The sequence below is a fragment of the Notolepis coatsorum genome (assembly GCF_963971535.1).
Source record: "Notolepis coatsorum genome assembly, chromosome: 2".
Taxonomy (NCBI): Eukaryota; Metazoa; Chordata; class Actinopteri; order Aulopiformes; family Paralepididae; genus Notolepis; species Notolepis coatsorum.
In genome coordinates this window covers 37,550,213-37,572,149 of record NC_140166.1, presented here as the reverse complement: position 1 = coordinate 37,572,149, position 21,937 = coordinate 37,550,213, and the positions used below count along the sequence as shown (strand labels likewise).

General features: G+C 40.3%; 2 protein-coding genes across 3 annotated transcripts in view; one reads left to right on the top strand and one right to left on the bottom strand.

Annotated features, from left to right (window-relative positions):
• The window catches only part of grsf1 (G-rich RNA sequence binding factor 1), a 35,794-nt gene extending 32,339 nt beyond the window's left edge, over positions 1-3,455 (top strand). For both annotated transcript variants that reach the window (XM_084309138.1, XM_084309137.1), the window contains one exon: positions 3,357-3,455. The gene's annotated coding sequence lies outside the window, so the exon portion shown is untranslated. The remainder of the gene's footprint in view (positions 1-3,356) is intronic.
• Positions 3,456-5,502: 2,047 nt separating this feature from the next.
• Positions 5,503-21,937, bottom strand: part of rufy3 (RUN and FYVE domain containing 3) — an 85,420-nt gene continuing 68,985 nt past the window's right edge. The window contains exons 13-18 of the mRNA XM_084337999.1: positions 16,888-17,007; positions 11,777-11,903; positions 10,910-10,986; positions 10,744-10,771; positions 9,265-9,342; positions 5,503-6,852 (exon numbers count right to left, since the gene is read on the bottom strand). Coding sequence (XP_084194125.1) covers positions 6,709-6,852; positions 9,265-9,342; positions 10,744-10,771; positions 10,910-10,986; positions 11,777-11,903; positions 16,888-17,007 — 574 coding nt within the window. The 3' untranslated portion in view covers positions 5,503-6,708. The remainder of the gene's footprint in view (positions 6,853-9,264; positions 9,343-10,743; positions 10,772-10,909; positions 10,987-11,776; positions 11,904-16,887; positions 17,008-21,937) is intronic.

Sequence of the window (21,937 nt, the reverse complement as noted above, 5' to 3'; positions counted from 1 at the left end):
GCTCATCATGTACCTGATGCCACACAGCCACATCATCATGCAGCAGTGTCTCTCTGACCTCACAAATCAGCACATTTTCAGATGACTCAGTTCAGTGAGGGTGAATATTGTGAGAGGAGAATTGGAAGAATGCGCCAATATGAGAATTAGAGACATAGATCATATTACCGGTAATATAAGTTTACATAGCTAGGAAACGATGCTAAACACTCAAAAATGCCATTTATAAGATAGTTCCCCTTTAAATAAGTACTGGGAATAGATAAACACTTCCATTCCTTTTTATTGTCCAAATGTTCAGAGAGTTAACCAGGAGGAATCTCATTCACCAAAATCACTTGCATTGTCAATGTCCATCTAGTCTTTTCTTCAGCAGTGTGTCTGCCTTGGCTCTTGTCTTTTGAAAACGAGGAACTGGCAGGTTCAGCTAACTGACCGAGCACCTGGCTGGAGGAACTGGCAGGTTTAGCTAACTGACCGAGCACCTGGCTGGAGGAACTGGCAGGTTTAGCTAACTGACCGAGCACCTGGCTGGAGGAACTGGCAGGTTTAGCTAACTGACCGAGCACCTGGCTGGAGGAACTGGCAGGTTTAGCTAACTGACCGAGCACCTGGCTGGAGGAACTGGCAGGTTCAGCTAACTGACCGAGCACCTGGCTGGAGGAACTGGCAGGTTCAGCTAACTGACCGAGCACCTGGCTGGAGGAACTCGACTGGCCTCAACTGGGTTGAAATTTCTATCCAGTTGAAAGACAGCCTTTTAGAAATCCATTCAACGGCAGGATGTTTTTTTTGCTCTATGTACAAGTCTGATGTATTTCATCCAAACAAGATTTTAAGGTGGATTAGGCAAGTTCAGAGAAGTGAGTGACTATGAGTGTATCTGTCCAGCAGAAATAGAATAAGCTTCAAGCTGGATAAAAAAAGAAATTATAAAACATAATTTATTTCCTCAGATCAGCAGGTTGTGTGGGTGCTTTCCCACAAGGAACACCATGGCAGTATTCGTTTTCCCACGCAAACCTAGAACACCACTCGGCAGGCCAAACAAATCTGATTGGTTCACAAGATTCAGGCCACCCTGATGTTTTGGAATGTCTGATTACAGCCTGGGACACTGAGACCAGATTTATTGATTATAAGGCCTGGGACACTGAGACCAGATTTATTGATTATAAGGCCTGGGACACAGACCAGATTTATTGATTATAAGGCTTGGGACACTGAGACCAGATTTATTGATTATAAGGCCTGGGACACAGACCAGATTTATTGATTATAAGGCCTGGGACACTGAGACCAGATTTATTGATTATAAGGCCTGGGACACAGACCAGATTTATTGATTATAAGGCAGGGACACAGGTCTGATTAGTTGATTATAGGGCCTGGGAGAGTCAGAGACCATCATTTATGTATTTATTATAGGGCCTGGGAGAGTCGGAGACCATAAGTATTGATTATAGGGCTTGGGACACAGAGACCAGATTTCTTTCCCCATTACCGGTATTTTCATTTATTGGTGGCTGTGAGAATTTCATCAAATATTAACAAGATGGTTAAATTTAGTTTTGCCTACCCCTCCTTAAAAGAGCACACCGTGATCTCTAAGTAAAAGAGCCCGACTTGGTACTGCACTTTGTTTACATTTTCTGTTATGGTCTGATATGTGGGTTGGAGTTTACTGGGGCCTGAGGCTCGGACCAAACATTTTTTTTAAACAAAGTGCAATACCAAGCAGAGCTGTTTGACAGCATTACAGATTCTACCTTTAAAGTGAAGTGCACGCTGTGTGAAGACTATTCGCCCTCCGATACACAGGTGTCAGTGTTGTGTTTGCACATTCATGTATACTACTTTTAGGCTACTAATTAGCATTAGCAACATAAATTACTAAAATCTTAGCTGATTACATGCTATAGATGGCTACCTACATGAACTACTTTGTAAACCGTTATCTCACTCTTAGATAACTGTGATCCACTTTGAATGGAAAACCCACCATCTCATCATCTCCATGTAACCACAGTCACAGACATTTCTTGAATTATCCTCTCAAGTTCAAGTTTCAAGTTTCTTTAATAGTTGTCATACAGAAGTACAGAATACTTTTATACAAAATGCTTCTTACTGTTACGCTCCAGAGACTGCTATATATATAGTATAGCATGTAAAATAGAAGTAAAAAAAAAGGTCAGTGTTCAGTATAGACATATGTACAATGTTCGATGCAGAATAGAAGTAACTGAGTTACCATACAATATACAATATTCTATGCAATGTATTAATATACAATACTATATAGTGCAGAAATGGGATGAGGTACAATTTAGGTACAATTTACAGTAAGGTGTACGAGTTGTGCAAATCCTTTACCAATAAATATAAAGTGTAAAGTGTGTTTAGGTGATCTAAAGTGTGGAGAGTGGGTGCTGCAGTGTGTTGTTTGTTTAAGTGAGTGTGTGGGTGTGTGTGCTGTGTGCATTTGATGGTTGTTGCATAGTGTTTATTGTTCGTTGAGCAGCCTGATGGCCTGGGGATAGAAGCTTCTTCTGAGTCTTTCTGTGCTCGCCTTAAGACTCCGGTATCGCTTGCCTGACCGCAGCAGTTCAAAGAGGCAGTTGTTCGGGTGGCTGGAGTCCTTGATGATTCTCTTAGCCTTCCCCCTGCACCGCTTGTTGTAAATGTTCTGGAGGGTGGGAAGCCCCCCTCCAATTGTGCGTTCGGCTGAACGTGTCACTCTTTGTAGTCTGCTACGGTCTTGTGCAGTGCTATTCCCAAACCAGGAGGTGATGTTGCCAGTCAGGATGCTCTCTATTGTACATGAGTAGAAGTTCTTAAGGATCTTCTGACTGACTTGGAACTTCCTTAGGCGCCTGAGGAAGTAGAGGCGTTGTCGTGCCTTCTTCACAACACTGTCAATGTGTGTGGTCCATGTCAAGTCCTCGGATATGTGGGCTCCGAGGTACTTGAAACTGTTCACTCTCTCAACCGGTGCCCCGCCGATGCTGTAGTCCTTGACCCCCGACCTCCTGAAGTCCACAATCATCTCTTTTCTTTTGCTGACGTTCAGGGAGAGGCAGTTCTCCTGACACCACTGACAGATTCTCTACCTCTTCCAGGTAGGCCCTCTCGTCGTTGGCAGAGATCAGGCCCACCACTACTGTGTCATCAGCAAATTTGATGATTGTGTTGTTGTTCCGCTGTGCCACGCAGTCATGTGTGTACAGGGAGTAGAGGAGGGGGCTCAGAACACAGCCCTGGGGAGCCCCTATGTTGAGCGTGATGGATGATGGTGGTTGGAACCATGTCCGCTGTACTGGAGGAGTTAACATTTTTTTTCTTTTCATCTGCAGGTGTATACTGTACTGAAAGCAAGATCCCAAACAACCTGAGAAGAGTATTGCATTTATTAATCGTGGACAGATGGAAATAAAAAGCATTCTGGATGTCAACGTGAATTGTCTTGTTTCTATGAGAGGGGAGCTAATCACAGCTTGGGGACAATTTATAGAACTTGTAATTAGAGGTACACCGATACCAGTATTGGTTATTGGCTTGATATCTGATACCTGGCTAAACTACTCATACACAACAGACCCAGGCTGGAAATCCATGTTATGTAGCAACAAAGTTGATATAACCTCACAGCACACAGTTGTACTGTATGACAAAGAACAAGGAACATACAGAATGTGAAAGTCATGGTAGGTAAATGAGTAAGAATGTTAACGGACAAGTAAGGTGACCCGATGAGGTTGAAAGGCCACCCACCACAGGGATGGTACAGGTCTATGGGTGAGATGTTAGCATGACAAGACCAGACGGCTAGTGTGTAGATCATATTGGGATCTTAGGGGATGTAACCTGAAGTCATCCTTTGAAACTGTTTGGAATGGGGTTGGCACTTTATATAACGAAAATAAATGTTGCAGGTGATTGGATCAAAACCACACCCGTAGCTGCCAGTAGTTCCTCTAAGGACACTGATTGGTCTGAGCCACTGTGGTTCGGTCACATAACTTGAAGCCCGACCAGAGGATGGATGGTGGTGGTGATCTTGTGAAGCCTGCTGCCGTGCAAGGCTCGGTGTAAATCCAAGTAAAGTCTTTTGGAATAAGTATTTAATCTGCTTTTGCATTAGGTTAGAAATAACCATTGTACAACATGGTTATTTCTAGGGACTGCACTTGCTTTTCATATTTATCTCTAAGCATTCTAATATTTTTCAAGAGATTATTCACATGTATACTGCTCTGCAATAGGAAAAAGACAGCTTTGCTCTTAAATGTTCTTATGTAGCTGCCATTGTTGTCTTGATATGGACATGTAGCCTAACAAACCACTTGCTTTAATATGAATATATATTGTGTAGCTGCCATTGTTGTCTTGATATGGACATGTAGCCTAACAAATCACTTGCTTTTGAAGGGTGCTACATATGATTTGCCTTCTCCAATAGTACAATAGTCTATTGTCCTTACCTGAGGAGGTATTGGCTATATTTAGCTGGAATGTTCTTTAGATTAGATTAAAATGTATTGTCATCATACAGCATAAGTAAAGTACAATGGCATCTAACCGGAGTGCAAGGTAACAGTAAAGTGCAATAATATACAAGGGATTAAAATGGAATGAATATACTGAGTAATAATGCTAATCTGATGTATGTACAGTGATAGGGGTATAAATACACTGGTAGTAAGCCATGCAGTATGACTAAGAGTAGGTAGGGATATATACAGATAATATAGTATGTAAACAGGAATATATGCAGGTATATTCAAACTGGTGTGGATAAATATATATACAGTATTGTCCCTCAGTTTTACATGATCGTCTAAGGACTATCAAATAACGTTTATTTAGTAAAACAGGAATGCTCTCTTCAATGTGAAGGTTAATAATAATAATTTAGGACCTGCTCAGAGGTCATCAATCGGCACGCATGCGATTCATATGCGATTAACCCATCCCGTCGTCCTTCCCCCCCCCCCCCCCAAGGGCAGATGGGCGTCAACGTGAGCCGCGCCAGGGGACCAATCCAAGTGCTCCTGTCCGTCTTCGTCAAGGACGCCACAGCATTAGCGATCTATTGTTGTGCATGTTTTTCCATTGGGTTTATCTTATCGGGGGGGGGGGGGGGGGGGGGACCCTTGCGAGCATGGGGAGAACATGCAAACTCCACACAGAAAGGCCTGGGAGATACCCCACCTGGGTAACTGGCATCATGGAAACCTGGTCCCCAAGCGGGAATCGAACCCTGGACCTTCTTGCTGTGAGGCGACAGTGTTAACCACTACACCACCGTTACAGGTTGTATTGCATTGAGATGATAATACTACCAGACTATTCTGATGGTCTATATGAGTCCAACATGTATATGAGTATATATACTGTATATATGAGTATAACACGAGAGCTACATCTTAGTACAGCAACAAGATATTGATACATGACAACATGAGAAAACCCCTTTGGAAAAACATTTTCAAGGCAAAATCCAGTAAAACTTGATCATTTTATTGTTGAGCAAAGAAGCATTTACACCGAACACGACCTAAGCAATGCAATTTCCTCTAGGAAAATACCAAAGGTGCCGTTTTTCCATTAGCTTACACACAATTTACTCATAGACTATTAAAAACAGCAAAGTAGAAATACATTAAATGTTTATGCACTTAATTTTATGCCTGTGTTAAAATCACTCAAAGGGGGCAAAGGAGGAAAGAAAAACAATAGTGCAAGTTCCAACTTAATAGACAAAACAATGTGATTAAGGCTGAATATCAGAGGAATATTTAAACATATTTGATGATGTGATTGGACAACAGAAAGAAAGACACACGATAGTGTATTTGTGTGCATGTGGGGGGGGGTTATGATGTTTACCTCCCTGGAATATGAATTATGATGTTCGCCTGCACATCACTGAACTGCAGTAATAAATCCCAACACAGCTTGTTCACCACGGCTGAAAATCAAAGATGTGCTAAGATTTTAGAACATTTGAACCGAGCAGTTTAGACTCAACCACACACATAATTACCATACATGGAATAACTCCAGCCAGACAACACATTCCTCATTCCTCATCTCAAATCACTGAATATCTTACTGCGTCTTTAAGATAAACCATGGGAGGATTTTGAAGAATTACAGAATATTAAACATTTTATATTTTGGAGATGATTTTCAGCCATTTGACTTTTCCCAGTTATCAATAGAGCACAGTAGCAAGCACTAATCTATACTGACCATGGTTACTGGGAGATCAACTGTGGCACGCCATGTGTGATGAAGACTAAAGAGGAAGTCTGACATTATACTGATTGCCGAGTTCAGTTCTTTTGAGGTAAAACCATGTCAGTGGACCTTTAATAGATCCAGTTGGAGACACTGTAGACAGTCGGAATATAAGCTAATATACATTTTTAAATGAATCTATACATAAGATCATGAAAGCTCCTTTAAAAAAACATCCCTTCAACCTCAGGACTCACTGCTTCTATTAAATCAAACTTTATGGGAAATAAAATAGAATTCCGCCAACACCCTGATGTCGAGTCCTCAAGTCGAAAAAGTGCACTCCTGCAGAGTATATTCAATACTTTAGAACAAAATCTCTGATGTTATTCTGAAGAATCTCCTCACTTTTAGTGTTCATTCTATTGTGTGCAATACGTCTTTAAGAGGAGACGTGGAGACTCAAGACGGGCTGGAGGCGTACTGTTGCAGCAACAGAGAGTAGCAGGAGTCACAGACAGTCTCTGGGTTGATGGAGGAAGGTAACGGCAGCTCGTTGACCAGACAGCTCTCACAGAAAACCCCTCTGCAGTTCTTGCACCGTTTCTAGAAAAGGAAATGCAGTTTATTGTCTCTTTATAGATAACCAGGGTTTGCACGGTGACACCGTTTAAAACACCCTTTCTCTCAAAATTCTAGTTTCTAGAAGCAGATCTAAATGGTTTCAGTGTGTAATGTTTATGACTATTCACCTGCACTAGTATTGCTAATAAACAAACACCTTCTGTACAACAACCTTGTGACGTGAACCTGTTCTTCAACTTGCTTCTTTTCTTCTTTGATCAGCTCCTAGGATATGGTTCATATGTTCAGCTGACAATCCACTCAACTGTGCAGGAGGCATTAATACTCATGTATCCTGTTGTCACAATAAGATTTAAGACCCGACACCAATGTCATGATTTTCATTATTAACACATTCAGGGCCATTGGGATTAGTCTGGGCCCACTCTAGAAGGCCAGCTTTTCATTACAATGTTTCACTGTGCGTGAGGTTGTTTGTAGAGCTAAATCTATATTTTATATTATTGCTAAATCTATATTTTATATTATTGCTATGTGTCCATTGGCATTGTCAATTGACAGTATAAACCTTCCCTTCAATATGCCATAAAGAATAATTTTTTTCATCAATACGTTCCCGTTTTATAGCGTTGTGAATATGAACGTTATATCGGAATGGTCTGGTATAATTCCTGCAACGCTAGTTATAGGGCGCTAAGCTAATAACGTTAAATCGATTGGCGTTTCGGCCCTACACAAGCTAGAGTTAAAAATCAAAATGCATATGATCGGTATCATGTTCCACCATGAATGCATGAAAGGGGGGGGGGGAAGTCGTTTCTGATTATTGATTACCAATAACGGCATTCGTTATTGCAACAAGATACACTGTCCGGGTGGATGGCTATGAGAACAAGGCCTGATCAGGCTGAAATTGACGTCAAATCGATCTTACCTGTGGCCGGTTGTATTCCAAAAAGAATTTCCCAGTTATTTGATCGCCATCTGGTAGATCGATATGTCCATTGGCTGATGCTATATTCCTTTACTGCATACTGAATTCGGCGTCGCAAAAAGTATTCCAGGCGATCTGGTGAAGCCATAGCTTCAGGCTAACAGAATAGTATGCCCGGACCAAAAAAAAAAATCTCGAGACAGCGCCAATACCAGGATCTGGCCGGTACTGCACTTTCGGAGTCTCAATATGCCTTTTTCAGCCAAAATACAGCTCTGTGACAACATCCGGGATATTAAAATGGAATAAAAACAAAAACAAGCTTAACACATATATATATACGTGGTTGGCCGGGAATGTGTTAAGATGGTTGGTATCCATTTTTTCCTGATTGAACCTGATTGATTACGTTATTACTGTAGTTAACAGTGTTATTATCGTCTACAGGCCAAGCTGACGTACTGTAGTTAACAGTGTTATTATCGTCTACAGGTCAAGCTGACATACTGTAGTTAGTGTTATTATCATCTACAGGCCAAGCTGACTTACTGTAGTTAGTGTTATTATCATCTACAGGCCAAGTTAACATACTGTAGTTAACAGTGTTATTATCGTCTACAGGCCAAGCTGACGTACTGTAGTTAACAGTGTTACTATCGTCTACAGGTCAAGCTGACATACTGTAGTTAGTGTTATTATCATCTACAGGCCAAGTTAACATACTGTAGTTAGTGTTATTATCGTCTACAGGCCAAGTTAACATACTGTAGTTACAGTGTTATTATCATCTACAGGCCAAGCTGACATACTGTAGTTAGTGTTATTATCATCGACAGGCCAAGTTAACATACTGTAGTTAGTGTTATTATCGTCTACAGGCCAAGTTAACATACTGTAGTTGGTTATTATCGTCTACAGGCCAAGTTAACATATTGTAGTTGGTTATTATCGTCTACAGGCCTAGTTAACATACTGTAGTTAGTGTTATTATCGTCTACAGGCCTAGTTAACATACTGTAGTTAGTGTTATTATCGTCTACAGGCCAAGTTAACATACTGTAGTTACAGTGTTATTATCGTCTACAGGCCAAGTTAACATACTGTAGTTAGTGTTATTATCGTCTACAGGCCAAGTTAACATACTGTAGTTACAGTGTTATTATCGTCTACAGGCCAAGCTGACGTACTGTAGTTAACAGTATTATGATCATCTACAGGCCAAGCTGACGTACTGTAGTTACAGTGTTATTATCATCTACAGGCCAAGCTGACGTACTGTCGTTAGTGTTATTATCATCTATAGGCCAAGCTGACGTACTGTAGTTACAGTGTTATTATCGTCTACAGGCCAAGTTAACATACTGTAGTTAACAGTGTTATTATCGTCTACAGGCCAAGCTGACATACTGTAGTTTCTACTGTACTATCAAAGTCTGTCTAGGGAAAGAAGAGACACTATGACATCACAGAGCACCAATCTTCAGCATCCATTGTTATACCTTGATCTTTTGAACGGAGTCCTCTTGTTCACACATGGTGCAAATGGAAGGCTGGCTGATTTCAAGCAATGACTCATCCTACACAAGATAAAATAAATGAATTAATAAAAGTAAAAAAAAAAAAAAAGGTTGCAAAGGGTCGGAAACCTTCCGGGACATTTTCTGGAAACTTTCCATGGGAAGTTAAAGCCACTGGAAATCCAAATCCACAGTAGCCTTCTAACTGTGTCATTTAGGATCTTATGTACATAATCATAATCATAATCAAGCATCTAAAAAGTAGTATAAATTAGTTTCAAATCCAATTCTAAATATTATCATTTAAGTTTTGTAAAATCTGAATTCAATGGTGGTTATGCTCAGACAATTATGCAATTCATTCCACAAACTGTAGTATAGCAAAGCTAATGCTAACCGTTTCATGTACAGTATGTGAATGTAAAATGTGCCATACCCCGGGAGGTATAGTTAAATACTTATATTGGCTAGTTAGTAGATTACGGTAGTCAAGCTTTCTAACCAGTAGTGTACATTTGATAGATTGTGTAGTGCATTCCATGGCAGCAAAAGGTTTTTTAAATGAAAAATAAAATGGCATTTGCAATCCACTGCGATCTGATCATGCCTCAGAGACCATCCTGAGAGAAGGTCTGTGCCGCCAAATTAGCTGTTTTTGAGCTAGTTAATATGACACTCAAGTTTGATTTGACCATTATTAAGGCCAGTCTTCAGCGGCTTTAAGATGGACAAATCGCAGAGGTTTTTGCCAATTTCAATAAGAAATCAACAATTTAGTTGAACTTTAGTTAATATGACTTGACTCTTTACATTGTATTACCGGTATATATTATATTGGAGTGCTCTACGCGTGTGATGGGAGAATGCACTGTGCATAATTCTCATTAGATGGGATGCCTCAAAGTCAGTTCACATGGCCATATATTTCCCATACATTTAGCATTGGCTGTGAATGAGTCGGTTCACTTTATATATTTCCCATACATTTAGCATTGGCTGTGAGTGCGTATGTTCACTTTATATATTTCCCATACATTTAGCATTGGCTGTGAATGGGTTGGTTCACTTTATATATTTCCAATACATTTAGCATTGGCTGTGAATGAGTCGGTTCACTTTATATATTTCCCATACATTTAGCATTGGCTGTGAATGGGTCGGTTCACTTTATATATTTCCCATACATTTAGCATTGGCTGTGAATGAGTCGGTTCACGTTATATATTTCCCATACATTTAGCATTGGCTGTGAATGGGTCGGTTCACTTTATATATTTCCCATACATTTAGCATTGGCTGTGAATGAATGTTGCTGATGTTTATGTGCAAAAAATGGAGTAGTTTATGTGGCAATTACCAGAGAACCAAACCATACATTCTAGTTTCACATAAAAACCCATCTGACTATCACAGCAAACTGACAACAAACCAAACTAAACAAATCTCTGAAATGGATCATACCTGTTCGTCCTCATGATGAGACAAGGATCTAAAAAGAGAAGGAAAACAATTGAATATTACTTTCCAAAATAATTTCTAATAGCTACTCTCCGCAGTTACACTGATTGTAAATTCATCAAACTTATTAGTTACGGTCAGACATGTGGGTTCTATGCTACATACTTACATACTGGAGCCAAGACTTGCTTTGTCATCCAACACCATGCGCAACTGATCATTCTCCTTCTTGACTGCCTCCAATTCCTGGGGACAATGTTACGGTGTTAGGTTAGGTGCAAACAAGCATGAGGAGGAATTTATACTTCAAAAAAGGTAAATGTATTGTCCCAGTAACAGCAAGGACCATGATGGAAATAAATGGACTTTATCATGTTATACTTGACACTGAATAACACTCCAATAATAATACATCCACAGAGCTTTTAGAAAGGTGCCGAATAAGGCGGTCAGGTGGCGTAGCGGAGATTGTGTTCGTCACCAACGCCGGAGACGCTGGATTCGCCTGTTCGAATCCAGCTCCCGGCGTGTCACCAGCTTGGCTGGCCGTTCACACTAATACAATTGGCAGTATTAGAGGGTGGGAAAGCTGGCGGGGTGGGTCCGGGTCGTTGTAAACAGCGACTCCTACAGTTCGGTCGGGGCGCCTGCTCAGCGCGGATAGGATCTAAGGGGGGTAGGTAGTGTGATCCTTCCACACGTTACACCCTCTCAGTGAGAGTCCGCACTGCCAGGTGAAAAGAAGCGGTTGATTGGCTAGACGTGTGTCGGAGGAAGCACGTGATAGCCTCCACTCTCCCAGACCGACTGTGGGGGGTAAGTGCGCAGCGACAAGGAAGGGGATTGGGAATTGGCATAACGACTAACATTGGGATGGGAGAAAATCGGAGGAAAAAGGAGGGGGAAAAAGATAAAAATTACCCCAAAAATATTATTATAATTTATAATTTTAAAAGTGTTGGCGGTTCCAAAATGAATGTTGCAGACATGCATCATCCGTCAGTTTGACATGTTTGCTGGACATGCGCGCCTGTACCTTCCGTATGTCCTCCACGTGCCTGTCGTCCCTCTGGGCCGCGCTGGGCTTCTCTTTGAACACAGGATCCAGCGGGTGTCCACTCCTTCTCTCTCTCTCCTTCCTTAGCTCCTGCTCCAAACTACACCTGAGACGTTCACCAGAAATATACAAACACAGAGCAGCAGGCAGAAAGGTTTCAAGTGTTAAAGGAGAACGTCTGTTATTCTCACCCCAAACCATCTGACATCATAATGATTTAGACCTAAAATGTCTATCGGATCATGAATGAGTGAGGTGTGTGTGTGTGTGTTTTCTGGGTGCTCGATTTGGCTGCAATTCAATCCAACAGCACAATAATTATCTCTATTCATTTTGGTGACCCCATGACCCCCAGGCCAAAGTTAAATAAAATAAATAAATTTTCAAATATATATTTAGGGCTGTTAAAATGTATTTGAAAATGTGTTTGCGTTCCTGATCACTCTGACGTGCAAACTGGGAGAATAATACATGATCATCCATTTACATTTACATTTACCGTACTTTTCGGACTATAAGCCGCGGCTTTTTCCCCCATTTTTCGACCCTGCGGCTTATATAACGGTGCGGCTTATATGTGACTCGACGTGACCAAACCCGAAAATGTAAAAATCTAAATATTGCTTTTTTGACTGCATTGAAATGTTATTTATCTGTTCCCTTATTTGCTAAACTTAATACAACTTGTAAATGAGTTAATTCTTGTTATTTGTCCGACAGTATTGTGTCCCAATGCTAATTACATATGGTAATTAAACATTAAAACACCTGCGGCTTATAGTCCAGTGCGGCTTATATATGTACACATCATTCAATTTAGCTGCTGCGGCTTATAGTCAGGTGCGGCTTATAGTGCGAAAAGTACGGTAGTAATTTAGCTGACGCTTTTATCCAAAGCGACTTACAAGTTCTGTACGACAGGTCATCAGGAAGGATACAACTCTATCAGCTGAGTAACAATATTCATCAAAGTGTTGCGTGTTACAGTGTAGGTTAGTTTATTAGGACAAGTGCATGACAGTAAGGTTAGTTAGGGTTAGATTTTTATTTTATTTTTTTATTTATTATTTCAGATAATGGTTGAAGAAGTGCGTCTTTAGTCGACGGCAAAAGATTGGACGGGATTCGGCTGTCCTAACTGGGGTGGGTAGTTCATTCCACCATTGTGGGGCAAGGACTGAGAATAGGCAGCTTCTCTTTGATGACCCTCCCGGAGCTTGGATAGGAGTAGGTCTGAGGCGGCCAGAAGATGCAGAGCGTAGGGGTCTTGAGGGTGTGTAGTTAGAGACCATTGACCGGAGGTAGGCGGGAGCGGTTCCCTTTGCCGCACGGTATGCTAGGTCGAGGGCCTTGAAGCGGATACGTGCAGCAATGGGGAGCCAGTGCAGGTCCCTAAGAAGTGGGGTGACATGGGCCGACTTCGGTAGGTTTGAGATCAGGCGGGCCGCTGTCTTATTTCATTATACATTGTTTCTGAACAGACTTTTGGATTAAATCAAGTTGTATAAACAACGCAGTGAGGAGCAGATGATATAGTATGTTGTGTATTGTATTGCTGACTCTGTACAATTGGCCATTGAGAACTTACAACTTTCCTTTATTACCCTCCAGGAAGCTCTTATTAAACTTATAAACAAAATGTATGCTGTTTTCTAGACACAGGAATATTGAATATGATGGTGTACACATAAGTAAGTGGTTCCAGCATTGAGGTCTCAAAAGCCATAGCACACGATGAAAAATATGTATACAAATTTGACATGCATAACTTGATGATGAATTAAGATAAGCTTTCTCTAGGCTTTTGAAAATGTAGGGGAGCAGCGGAGATACATCGCTGATCAAAGCACAACTTTCCAAAAATTATTACATACTAATATTTCCCAAATGAAGATACAAGATCGTCATGAAATATTATTTCAGAAACCCTACATTTAAATATATGAATTGAAAATGGAGGAGGCTATTATGAGTAAATGAAATTTGTTAGATTGGACATTTGATTAATTATATCAAGCGGAGAACGGAGCAATTTAACAACCCTCGGCACCTCTGCATCAGGGTTGCCCCCTCGCTAGATGCCTTCAAATCTAGACTCAAAACCCACTTCTTCCTATTAGCTTTTCCCGATGTTCACAGACTCATGCCCTGTTTTCCTGTGTTTGCCTGTGTGCCCTCCCGTAAAAGGAGATGTGATTGTTGTCTATATGTTCTCTAGATGTATCTATGTGTATCTACCCTCTGTACAGCACTTTGGTTGACATGTGTCATGTTAAATGTGCTATATAAATAAATCTGATTGATGGATGAATGAAGTTTGGAGACCTATTTCAGAACGTGCTGCCTATTGAGTAACAGAACAGAGAATGAGGAAGGGAAACGGAGGGGATTTTAAAGGGAATACTGCGGGGAAATTGGGCGAATGGTGAGCCGCCCCAGAACCGCGTTGATGGAGCTGAATCGTGTATTGAATGCATTCGGTTCGGTTGGGCTGGATAGGCGGAACCGTGGGAACAGGGGGCAGGCTTATTCTGTGATATATTAATTAAAAAGCATATCATTGAATGCGAAAACAAAATTTGTTAGATTGGACATTTGATTAATTATATCAAGCGGAGAACGGAGCAATTTAACAACCCTCGGCACCGGGCTGTTTCTCCCCTCCTCTATAGAGACGAAAAGTAACCTGGTGTAACCCGAGTGCTCCTACTGGTTGAGTATTGTTAATACAGCAACTACCCGGCTAGGCGGCTACCGTGTGGCAAGGGCAGCGCTCTGCTCTGCAGCTGCTCCATCTGTATGGAACCCATTCTAGTGACTGGCTGGTCCAGCAGTGGCCCAGCCAGTGGTCTTCCCCCAGACATAAGATCTGCTCCCTCTGTGGATGCTTTTAAATCCTGCCTCAAAACCCACCTCTACTCCATAGCATTTGACTAGGATTAATATACCCACTCCCTTACCATTGTCTCAAAATGTTTCTGTCAGCCTAGTGCTTATTCAGTCTCCCTTGTGTTGCTGTTCTGTGTTCTGTACAATGTCCAGTTACTCTATTGTCCTTCCCTGTGTCTTATGTCTGTTGCATAGTCCTACTCCCATAACCTAGTCTAGTCTCCTAGGACCTCTTAGGACCGCTACTATTCCTAATTTATGCAAATGACATGTCGTCAGCTTGTGACTGCAACTTGTTCCTGTTTGCGGACGACTCAGCCCTGCTGGTCTCTGACAAGAACAAGTTACAGGTTGAAAAAGCCCTCAGCTCGGAACTAGGCAAAATCTGCATATGGCTCGCCGACAACAAACTATCATTACACATGGGCAAAACAGAGTCCATTCTCTTCGGTTCAAATAACAAACTCAGCAAGACTGACGGCTTCTCGGTTACAGTGGGTGACAATATTGTCACAAGGAAAGATGAAATTACCTACCTGGGTTCCATCCTAGAGGCTAATCTTTCCTGTGACAAAATGGCATCCAATGTAATAAAAAAAGTCAACCAACGAACGCGATTCTTGTACCGGATCTCCTCTCTGGTAAACAAGAATACCCTGAAGACTCTAGCAGGAGCACTCATTCAAGGGTACTACGACTATGCTTGCACCTCATGGTACCAAAGCACCTCAAAGGCACTAAAAAACAAATTACAAACATCTCAAAACAAGCTAGTCAGACTACTACTTGACCTGACTCCTAGAACCCACCTCACCCCTGCCCACTTTGACAACCTAGGATGGCTTAGAGTAGACGACAGAGTACAGCAACTTGCAATGGGCCTGGTCTACAAGATACACTACGCGACCAAGGTACCCATGTACATGTCAAAATACTTCCCAAAGGTCAGTGAATACCACGATCACAACACCAGAGGGAGCTCCACAAATCATGTAAAACCCAGATTCGGCTCAAACAAGGGACTAAACACGTTTCGCAATTATGCCACATCAATGTGGAACGCCCTGCCTAAAGCTGTAAAGGAATGTGAATCACTACCCACCTTCAAAAACACTCTCAAAAAACACCTACGTGAGACTGCAATTCGAAACTGGCCCCTACAAATGTCCTAACCTAATTGTACAGTAAATGACCAAGTAAGGCTTTGTCAACATTCCAATGTACAGTGTAAAATGTGTGTGTGTCCCCTACCCAACCCCCCCCCCCCCCCCACCTCCAATGTACAGCCCTCACCCAACCCACCCAACCCCACCCCACCAACCTCCTCCAATGTACAGTTTCTACGCCAAATGTATATACACTCCTTTTCTGGACACTTTTGTATCACAAACAGTACTGTATTTGCAAATCTGATATGTCATAAATGTATAGATGTAGCAGTACTGTCTATCTGTATGTCATGTATGTCATATATGTTATGATGAATTGAAAATGGGGGACCCTGGTGGAAACAAGACAAAAGTCTTTCTCTGGTCTGCATCCCCTTAACAATTGTATGTATTGAGATGTACTGTACTGTACCCATTCTGCAATCTGTTAATAAACTTTTCAATCAATCAATCAATCAATCCTATGTCTTGACTAGTGGAACTAGTGGATTAGTCGACTAATCGATCGAAAGGAGCCGTAGTCGACTGCCAACCAGTCGGATGCAAAAGATTAAATAAAAATGTATCATTCTTTCCAAAAGCAAAATAATGGGGTTGCTGTAGACGACTACCAGTCGACTATCGGCACATTTTGGCCAATCAAAGTCGATTATACAAATCCTTAGTCGGGGACAGGCCTACTTACTATATTGTCGGCTGTATAGTCTTTGTGTCATAACTTGTCTACTGTCCTATGTCATACTCTATCGTCTGTTGTATACTCCTAGTGGCTTGTGGTCCTACTGTATTGACTGTCCATCCTGTCTTTTGTCATGTTGTATTGTCCTCTGTTCCACTGTGTGACTATGTCTATAGTTTTACATTTTGTAGTTACTGTACAACACTTTGGTCGGCTCTTTGAGCTTTTAAATGAGCTATATAATTAAATGACTTGACTTGACCAGAGTTAGCTGGAAACAGGTTAAATCTGCATGTCACTATGATTCCCCTCTAGCTCACAGCATGAACTCCAGCAGTAACAATAACATCTACCTGTGTTTCCTCAGCAGCTCCACCTCTTCCTGCAGACTCTCGATCTTGTCTCCAAACTCCTGTTTGAACAGCCGGTTGGCCTCTCGGTTCAGGTCCCTCTCCCGCTCCGCCTGCTTAGATCTGAGTTGGAGCCACATCAACTTATGGTAAAATGAAAACTTAACGGGGGGAAAAAAAAAGTGGAAGACAGATCTCATGTTGAGATCTATGTGAAGATCAAAATTCTAAAGGAATCAACTGGTAAAACACAAAACATTTCTTAGTCGAAGAAAACGAAGCAGGCCAGTTATTTTTATTTTGTATTTTATTACACTAGTTATTACTACAGTTTACACCAATGTTATGTTCACATACGAGTTTAAATTATTTTGCCTAGTGTGGTCTTAATATGTCATGTTCTTGACCTGGAATTTGGGATGACAGTTGCCTAGGTCTGACATTTTGATGCAGATTATTGAAACAACAACAAAATCCTTGGCTATAGATAAATAATCAAATTGAGCCTTCTTTATTCTATCACTCTTGTTTGACAAAAAATAAATAAACGCATGAACTCTGGTCAGGAAAAATCTTTGGAAGCTTTGGAATAACAACATAAAGATGAGATCTACCGTAATGCTTATCAATTTTGTACAACAAATAAAAACCTATAACAGACTAGGGGTTCTACATGTGTTCCCAACGCTAAGCGTGACTTTTCTCTGCAACTGCAAATGTGTGTTAAAGAGGACATATTATGGTCTTTGTATGGACATGGCAGTGAGTCTGAAATGTTGTTTAGGTGCTGGGGACACATGACATACTGATGTCTTCAGAGTCACAAAGGCAACACAAGCAAGAAATTAGCTTGAATTGCTTGGATTAATTAGCTGTGCTCTTTGGAGCCAGGAACACTGCCTACCAAATGACTGCCCAGTTTGTAAAAGTGTTTTACTCTTGGGTGTGGAAATAATTAATGTACGGTAATTTATTCATTAAATGTATTTAATTGATAGGCCAAAACCTATTCATACATTTTATTTATATAATCCATTAATTAAAATTAAATGAATTTAAAATGTTAAAGTTGCTTTAACATAAATATTTTTTATTATATTTTGATTTGTTTCTTTGCAAAAACCTTAAACATGTCCCACAGATTGGAGGAAGTCGTATGAAACTGTTAAAAAGATCATATGTCCCGTCTAATACACGTTAATGAAACCAATAACAATCCATTCTCATGAATTAACCCGTTAACAATCCATTCTCATTAATGATCCATTAACAATCCCTTCTCATTAATTAACCCATTAACAATCCATTCTCATTAATGACCCATTAACAATCCATTCTCATTAATGACCATTAGCAATCCATTCTCATTAATGATCCATTAACAATCCATTCTCATTAATGATCCATTATCAATTAATTCTCATTAATGACCATTAACAATCCATTCTCATTAATTAACCCATTAACAATCCATTTTCAAGCAAAAGAAAAAAAACATCCACAAGGGAAACATTGACATCATGCGGTCATCTACTTTCTAGCTATTGTCTAAAACCTGGAATAATGGGGGTGATTCGTGGTCTGATGTGGGCCAACATATCCATGGAAGAACACTAAATAAAGGACGGACTCCATCCACACAAAGCTCCTCAAGAGGTGGTTGATTTTATGTTTAATAAGAAAGGTGCTGTCATATCAGAAAGAAAACATCCTAGTTTGGTTTTATCTATATTAGGCAAGGTTTTATGGTTGTATTGGGAACTATAATGCTGGGGCTTATGGCTACATCTGAAGCAGCTTCCCTGCAGCTGAATTCAGGTTTTTGGCCTGCTTCACCATATGTTGCTCACTGGTTGAATAAAATCATAGTCAAATGATTGAGGGGGGGGGGGGGGGGTGTAATGAAAATGGAGGGATAGAAAGAATGACAAACAGGAGATGAAAAGAGAAATTATTGAAGGCAAGTGGCAGGAGGAAAAAGCAATAGGGATGCACCGATGTATCGCCCTGTTAAGATCGCATAATAACATGACATGTTTATGTAAGTATACTGAAAAATTATTCTCATTGAGTAGCTAGTTGTATAGCATTTTTCACAAAAATAATATTTCAGTCATGTGAAAGAAGGTTATATTAAAGGTTGTTGCATAAATCTGCACGATAACATTTTTGACAATTAAAAAAATAACATTGGTATCAGCTAGTGGCCAAATTGTTATTTTAAACATTGGTATCGGTGCATCCCTAAAAAGAAAACTGCACCATCTATTAAAAACAATTATTCCACTCACCAACCTTGATATTATGAATAATTTGTCAGCAACTTTCTCTTTACAAACTACTATGAATAATAATGATATTTATTTGTAAAGCACTTTTCAAAACAAAGTTACAAAGTACTATAAAAAGGAACAAACAATTATACAATATTCAATATAACAGAAATGACTCATTACTGACGCAATGCAGTACTATTGCATGTGCTAAATCTAAAGTGTGTATGTCTAGAGAGTGAAGATGAGCAGCGGCTGCAACACTGTGACAAAACTCTGATATACAGACCAAGAAATCACTGACAACTGACCCAACAACTGAAAATGTTGTCAGTACTGAGAGCATGTAAGTGTGCAATTAGGGGCAGGCGATATGGCCTCATTTTATAGCATGGCATATTTTGCATTTTGGACGGTATGTACAGTGTATTTGATTCAAGTTCAAGTAGATGATCGACTCTGTTATTATCTCAATAAGTCTTGTTTGCTGACCTTGTACTTACTTACTGTAACAACTATAGTCTACCCATATAAATATTAATATTTACTGTGTATATATTTGTCCACATCTGTCTGAATTAGGGCTGACCCCTATTAGTCGTCTAATCGGTCGAAAGGAGCCGTAGTCGACTGCCAACCTCTTAGTCGAATACAAAAACAAAACAAAGCAAACATTTATAAACAAATATATATATATATTTTTTTTATCATTCTTTCCTAAAGAAAAGAGGCATAGAAGCGTGGCTAACGCTAATGGCACGCATACCAGAGGCTAACTGCCTAAGAAAACAGGCACAGAGGCACTGAAAGAGGATTTCACCCATCTAATGAACACACTAGACTAGACAAATATCAAGATGTATCCATCAGTGGACCAATTGCATGCTTTTGCAGAGGACAAGAAGCCTTCAGTCGACTCCTTCAGACATTAAGCACCCCCCACAGCCCAAATGGAATGATAAAAAAAAAAGAAATTATTAAATTCGTTTTATTTTTTATTTAAAAAAAAATTCTCGACTAATAGTCGACTAACGGCAAATTTTGGCCAATCATAGTCGACTATCCAAATCCTTAGTCGGGGACAGCCCTAGTCTGAATATACCTGCATATAATAATTTTTACATGTATATACTATATCTATATATACCTACTAGTTATACCGCTGGCACTCAGTATGAGTTTTTATACCTGTATCACTGTACACAATACTATAACACTGTACATACATATATATACACACACTGATATATATATGAGCGGGATAATGTATAGCTATACTCGGTCATTGTCGCAAAATAATTGACCTTCACTGCGTTTAGAACACCTCGGCGCGGCGCCTCAGTGTTCCAGAACGCAGTGTCGGTCAATTATTTTGCGACAATGACCGAGTATAGCTATACATTATCCCGCTTATTACAGGGCTAACTTACTAACAATATACGTAATTCATTTTACACCATCGACAAGACGAGATCAAATGCAGACGCGGTTGTTCTGTTGCTCCTCTGGCGTCGGCAGGTGTGTGGGCTTGATTGCACCTGATGCAGTGCAGCTGTGCGTATGGTAAAGCTTAGCCCCTTTCGTTACTGCGATCAAAATGCTTGATTGTGATTGGTCAATAGCGCTCCGTTGCCCCCAACAGCGGTCATTATTGCGTGTTGCCCCTAGCAGCGGTGAATTATCGAGAAATAATTGACCGCTGCTAGGGGCAACGGAGCGCTATTGACCAATCACAATCAAGCATTTCAGCGAATTTTAAAACGCCATGTAATAAATATATATATACTCCAGTTTAATCACTTGTACATTGTATATTGCACTTTACTGCTACATTTGCACTCTGGTTAGATGCCAACTTCTTTTCATTGTACAATTTGATTGATGTGTTTTCAACCAATAGTATTAGAGAAAAAAACTACCCCCGTCTGTGTATGGTAGAACATAGGTCTACACATGGTTCTGTACAGACTGGCCAACAGATTGACAGAATCAACCAACAAAGAGAGTTTATGCAGTGAAACTGTATCTAATTTATTTGAATCAATCCAAAACGTTTGTATTACTTGTACACTGTTAACACTTTAATCGCCATGGGTTAAATTCATAATTTACCATCCCTCGCCAGCTCTATTTGTCTATGGAGAAGTTCCCCTTCTTTGCAGGGCTATAACTTTTTAAATTCTATTGCTAAATTGCCATTATTATGGCCCATTCAATGTCCTATATGTATTGTTCAGGGTGTAGCAACGTTAAACTTTTTCATTCACATATTCATACTAAAATATGGTCTAAAGTATAAGTATGTTTTTATCGTTTTCTGCAGCTTTCTCCAGAACTTGATTTATAGCTCCAAATGCATTATATGCATGATGAAATACAGTTTGATAGCGATCTGTGCCAGATAATAAATTTCAACTGGAGGTACTTCTAGAAGTTTCTACGTATCATCTGATGATGACCGGATGGGCGGGGGATCGTTTATAATTCCGTGGGCAGCGTTAGATGATTCATCCAGAGTGGGTCATATGTTCATCAGAGCAGTTAGTAAAGAACACGTTAGAATATAATGCTGAATCTTACCGTAGCTTCCTCGCGCCGCTGGCAGATGAGCGTGGAACAGAATTTTTTCTATTATGGGATGTAGAAATGCCCGATCCATTTCCAGGTTGTATAATAGTATATACGTCCAAATCATGTTGTTTTTTCGAGTTATTTGCACCGATCGATGTTCACTGTATCAAGACGGAGTCTCTCTAACGATAGCGAGTGGCCGGACCACA